The following is a 6595-nucleotide window of genomic DNA, read 5'->3' on the forward strand; positions in this document are numbered from 1 at the left end:
ATAAATTTATGAAAGGCAATGCAAGGGCGCAAATACACCTTGCCCTTTAACAACATGTAAATGTAAGAAAGAGCGGAGAGGTACGCGCTTTCCGCCCTATTAAATTCCTAGGCACAACATCAAATATAATATTTTATAATTAGTTGTTGATAATGTAACATGTCTAGGAGCAAACGTCTCAACTTTTATCTTAATAACTACAATTTTGCCTATGATTTTTAAACGGTTTACTAGGCTATGTTCGCATAAAAACATTTAGTAAAAATAATAATAATCTTAGAAAATATTTAAACTGCTATCGTTCGCATATTATCAATAAATTAATGGACGCTACTGATTTCGGAGCGTTCATCTTGGTATTCGTGGACTATTCTATCGTCTAAAGTCTAGCATTTTGTATGTTAAAAATACGCGAAACCAGTTACTTTTTATTCAAATTTAATAAGTAAAATTTTATGCGAAATGGTAATTTTATATTAATGCAACGATTAGACAAACGAATAGTTCACGCGCAACTCGAGAAGTCGCCCGTCTGTTCGTAATCAGGAATATGTTATAAATATTACCTCACTAATATCTTTCATCCTTATATGGCAATATATAAATTTCATTATATCTTACGTCATCACAAAATTAAAGAAGTTGATTTATTGAAAACTGATAGGTTATTTTTTTCTAGGTCGTTTCATTCCGTCATTGAATTATATATGAAATTTGTTAAAAAATTTTATTACTCTTAAATATTTTTTAGGATCATCGGCCCCAAATTTTAACGGTAAGAGGTGCAAGTGTATTAAATTTTATTAATTTATTCTTTGCGTTGGAATCACATTTGTTAAGAATTTTATGTTCGCAACGGGTGTACCGTAGTATATTACATGACATCACACAATGTAAGACATGCCCATTATTTAAAAAAAATTTAAATTTTCGTACCATATCTTATCACTAACATAAAGTAAGGTTTTTTAGTTCCTTTTTTCGAAAAAATTCTTGAATGCACACTATACAACATGCTAAATAAAAATATGATGCAATATGGTTTAGGGAAATGTCTGATTGTTTATTTAACCAAAAAAATATTGCTTGGAAAAACGGTAGTAAGAAAAATAATGAGTTACTTGGTCATCCACTCATTATCTCTAAAAACACGGTTCTTATCGATCATTCATTTTAAACATTTCACTACACGGGTCTACTAAAAATCAATGTCTATTGTACTATAGTTTTATTTTTTTGTGATATATTAAAGAGAAAAGGGCCTGTGTTAAATAACAATTTAAAACAATATTTTTATTATTAAATATTACCAACGGCAGTTACAATGTTTGATAGTTAAACCATTGAATAATCACTCTGGTTTATGTTTGTGCTATCAGGTTCGAAATTAAGTATTAAAAAAAATTAAATGAAATATTTAAAATGAAGTTGAATAATGGGAATAAGTAAAACATGACAAACCTCTTTTTGGAGTGGCGTAAGGAGTCATCAGTATATGTACGAATTTGCAATACTAATTAATTAGATTATTTAGAATTGAAGACTCAAGTTGTACTGTAAATAAGACTGTCTTATAGTTTTTGAAAGGTGTCTTTTAAACTAACTGTCATCTATTAAAATTATATTCGACCCATTAAAAAAATTCAAAGCTTGAAAGCCACTACTTTGATGTACTGCTGACAAATAAGTCTCATAGCAACAGATTAGATGTCATTTTGAAAGAAATTCGAATTCAAGTTCAAAATATCTTTATTCAAGTGCCTACTTGAATTACGTGCACTCTTTCAGTTTACTACATATAATCGACTATTATTTTAACATTATTTGTAGAAAGCTACCACCGGCTCGGAACGCGATCTGCTGATAAAAGACAAACTCAACTGTTGCTCTTTTTAAATGTAGTGATTCAAAGATCAATATCCACACATATCAATAAACTAAAAACTATGATAAGATGAATTTAATAATATACTTTTAATTATAGTTATTAAACTTAAAAAAGGAATACCTGCAAAGAATTTATTAAAAAACCAATCTTATTTCGTAGTTTTTTTTTTAAAAAAAAAACTTCCACAAAAAGTATGCAATCGTCGTCATTACATAATTATTATATCTTTACAGGCAACAGATGCTGATATAGGCGAAAATGCGGCGCTGGTCTATTGGAGCTCAGAACCAGCGTTGGCTGTTTCTCCATCCACGGGTAGAGTCCATGTTCGCAATAATACTGAGCTACAAAATAATCAACAACTAAGGATACATGCTACTGATCGAAATGGATTAGGACGTACAGGATCCATTAACATTGTGGTAAATCCTTTATATTTCAAAACACTCCCACCATCGCATTCATAAACCTTTTTTTATTGCATCAATGCATTTGACCCCTTTCTCGCCTGATATTAAACGATAGTGAGTTTCACGATGTTTCATGCTTGCCTAGAAGATTCACTCTTGACTTGAAGACTCCCAACTGAGCTACACATCTAGCTGCAAACGATGACGCCAACAACTGCTAGCTTTCGTACTAAATTGTTTAGTATTTAATATCGCATTTCAGCCAAAAGTTGTTTTTAAGTAAAGCACTAACTGTTGTTCAATATTTTTACAATGGCAACATTGCACCCTTTGTCTATCTTCAGATATATTTATAATTTTTTTATTAATAAATATTCAACGACATCATTTCCGTCGTAGAACTTTCACTGCTGGATATAGGTCTTCTCTATAGATTTTCAATAGCAAGCGGCCTGCAACTAGCATCTACCACTGCCCACGCCGTGAGTCGACGTCTTCTGCTGCGCTTCGTGTAGACTGCCGACCGCAAATAATATTAGCCCCATTAAAAAATTATTAGTAGCATCAAAAATCATATATCTGTAGATTAAATATCTTTATTTATTATTCTAAGCAAAAGTAGGTTTTCGGATATAAAACATGAATTAAAAACAATTAAATAAGTCTAATCTATGCATGAATATTAGTGTTGAAGGTTTGGTATTGGTATTTTATATTTTGCTTTGAGAGATAAAACAAATTAAATAACTTTCCTCGTAACTCGAGTCAGAAACAAACGAAAACAAGGACATGTGCCACTAAAGATACGGCGAATCGATACTTTTTTTCTTCGGCTTGTAATTTTAAGGTTACGAGATTTATGGAGACGTGCTTATTACAACACAGTGTACAATGAAATCAAAAAGAGAAGATTCATTACATTCGAGATACCAGGGTTCTGAAGGTGTTTTTTTAAGTCTATACTACAATTGAAATTTTTATTTTCGACTACATAAAAATTACCAGACGTTTTCAATTTCATATCTATCTTTTTTTTATCTTTAAAAGTTCCGAGATTATCGGGACATAAATTTTATTCAAACGGACTCTGTAAAGTTAGGCATAAATTTTCCAACTTTGAAACTCGTTCAAACTTATCTCAGCAGTTTTCTCATAATAAGTACGTAAACTTAAACGTAACGTAGTAGCCATTACTGCTGTCTACTTTTGCAACAAATTCTAGAAGAGATAATTAATTCGGTTTTTGAATTAAACTTTTATTTCAGTTACAACTAAAAATAGTATATTACTAAAATATCGATACATGTAATAGATTTGTTGTTACTCGGAGCTTTCGGTAAAATAGCGATACTTTATATATGAAAGATAATATGCTACGCGATGAAACCCTCTGGTTGAAATATAATTATTTTATATAAAAAGAAACATTGATAAGAATACATACAGATAGTAATATTTCAGAATTTAAGATTTTGCACACAGCTAATATAAAATGCGATACGGAATCCTAGTTATATTTTGTCCTCGGATACCATCAGGTATTTCATGTTGCGTCGGCCATTCCATTTTCCCATTGAGAACGATGTAGGTATATATTGGCACCGATCAATATACCTCTGAATTTAATTTTTGTAGTTTTTATAATAATGATTTTAGTACAAACTTTTGTAATGTTCAAAAAACCAGCTATCCGTCTCTGCGACTACACTAAAGCTATGACGGCACTGAATAGACAATAATTAACTTCTACACTTAGCTACACTTTATAATCGTGAGGGATCTGTTAAAATTGGTATCTGTATGAGTAGTGAAAATATAACTTTCATAGCGTGCAGTACAGATGACCCCTGGGGCTTTAAAGTTCTGGAGTAGAGACTTTGGACCAACAACTGCAACGTAAAACGTCCACAAAATAAAGGACAGATGATCTTGTAAAGGTCATTGAAAACAGCGGATATCCTACGACTGGATGATGATAACTTTTATTGCAAGCTATAAAGAAGTCTTTAGCCCCTATGTACATGAAAATTAAATATATATACCGCTTTATATAGCTGGTCGTGGATCTATAACGAAAAGCATTGGCAATTACAATGCAGCCCTTGTTTGTGATTTTAAACACTGGAGCGTAAAAGTAATCCGGTGTTATGAAGGGGTAGGCTGATAAAAAAAACTGGTCTTCGAACAACGCTTAATAAAGCTCTCCGCTTGACTCCGTTAGGTTAAAATAATAAGGTTAATATCACCAACGTTCTGTGTCAAATCATCGATTCTATAAAGCTTGTAGCTTTCTCCTTCTTTTTCTTTTCAACCAATAGGTGACCTTGTAGATTAAACAAAAATATTCGTAGATTTCATAATGAAATATCAATTTTAAAAAGATAAAGATTTTGGTGAAGAATGTATCTATACATTCTTTTGCAATCGTGCTTTATATTATCGTATTATATATTATTAAAAATTAAAATGTGATTTTGTTTTCAGGTACGATTGCTAAATGCTGAACACATAGCAGTTGTAACTATAAACGACGCTTTCCTGGAAAATGAATTAACCATTTTAAGTAACCTATCCAATGCACTGGGATATGAAGTTAAAACTTTACGACGTACCATAATTTCTGTGGGTACTCGAGCAATGGAAGATATTAGTACAAAAAATCGAATTGCAGAAATCAGTGTCGGTGCACTCTTGCAACTCTATATTTATGGATTAATCAACCGAGAACCAATAAATGTCTCTCAGCTTATGACGTTAGTATTATATAACTTATGTTTTCGTAATTTAATGTCAATGTATTCAAATCTGTGTTTCCTTTACAGGGACATAAATAATAACATTCCTATAAGTACCATAGCCTCTGCGGTATCATTGGAAGATTATCTAGAAAATCGTGAGATATGCACAATTCCCGACCGTAACACGCGGTTATTAGTAGCAACAATAGTACTGGCAGTTCTACTTTTCGTTATAATAATATTATTCGGAGTGTGGCTTTTCCTAAAATGGTAAGACAATCGTCGTTAATCTCTTAAATTTTATTAACAAACATAAATTTATGATCGAGTCTTAATTCCCAGGAGGAACAAATTTAATTATGACAAATTCAGCGACCAGAACAGTTTGTCATCGCAAAATCAATTACCAGTTACTTCTGATGATCCTGTCAAACCAAGACTAAATTTAGATGATTTAAAAAGAAGTGAAAAAAGACTTCAAGAAATGCTTGACAGTCCCCGAAACCAAATTGACACGCCTGAAGTACAGCCTGAAGAGCCTGAAGCAGTGTTACAAGAAGATCCTATGGAAAGAACTATGTATGTGTCGCCGCCCGAGCATCGGATGCCTATAGTAATCCAATCTATTGATAAACTTAAAGATGCGGAAACGTCAGACGACGAAGATGAATTCGGAGAAACTAAAAAAGCAAGGAGAAAATCGGTAGTCACGTTTAATGAAAACGTTGAAAAAATTATACACTTAGAGGATAATACAAATGATCCCGATTATGAAGTTTATAGATTTTAATTAACCATTGTATTAAGTATTTATATTTATTTTCTAATCATTTTATACCTGAGGACTGAATGGAAAAAAACTCATCGTTTACCGTTACAAAACTAGTTAAAATTCAAGGGGATCTTTCCATAAACATCAAAGGCTTCGTTTCCTATTTATAATGATATTCAAGGCAACTTAAATATCTTAAAAGGCATTGTCCTCTTTATGGCCGACTCTAAGATATGATCAGAGATTCAAATAAAATTGTAGATTTAGGTGACGTATGTGGTGCCTATGCGTAAATGTGTATATTCATCGCATGTAATTTAAAAATGTTACAACAATTTATTCCTATATTCTAATTATCCTTTTTTTAAATAAGGAACATGTTTGTCATTATTTATTTTTGTAACAATAGAAAAATAAACTTATGACTATCCGCGCGATGCCTTTTCATTTACACACATTTATTAAATTATATCCTTATTTGCGCTATTGTTATTATACCTGGATGAATATTGAAACACGCTATAGTCAGCTAGCTATAGACTTTGAAGTAACTTTTTTAGGCAATGCGTACGAATTTACAATACAGTCCAATGTTATGTCTCTCAAGCATTATTAAGTAAATTAAGAAATTTAACAAAAAAAACTTTTTTAAATATCTTTTTATAGTGTGAAATATTTTAAGTAGATAATAAAGCTTCGAAATAAAATTCTCTAACAACTGCATTATGGATATTTGTCAAAGTGATTACATAAAGAAGAAATCGCACGAGTTTGTTATGGTTTCACT

General features: G+C 31.4%; 1 protein-coding gene across 1 annotated transcript in view; it reads left to right on the forward strand.

Moving 5' to 3' along the window:
* The window catches only part of LOC137931034 (uncharacterized), a 30479-nt gene extending 24311 nt beyond the window's left edge, over positions 1-6168 (forward strand). Inside the window, exons 27-30 of the mRNA XM_068774429.1 lie at positions 2122-2310; positions 4783-5051; positions 5121-5306; positions 5379-6168. Coding sequence (XP_068630530.1) covers positions 2122-2310; positions 4783-5051; positions 5121-5306; positions 5379-5826 — 1092 coding nt within the window. The 3' untranslated portion in view covers positions 5827-6168. The remainder of the gene's footprint in view (positions 1-2121; positions 2311-4782; positions 5052-5120; positions 5307-5378) is intronic.
* The last annotated feature ends 427 nt before the right edge of the window (positions 6169-6595 follow it).

Source organism: Battus philenor, unplaced genomic scaffold, assembly GCF_028537555.1.
Source record: "Battus philenor isolate CCGP_79_NKW_IND1 unplaced genomic scaffold, ilBatPhil1.0.hap1 SCAF_7, whole genome shotgun sequence".
NCBI lineage: Eukaryota > Metazoa > Arthropoda > Insecta > Lepidoptera > Papilionidae > Battus > Battus philenor.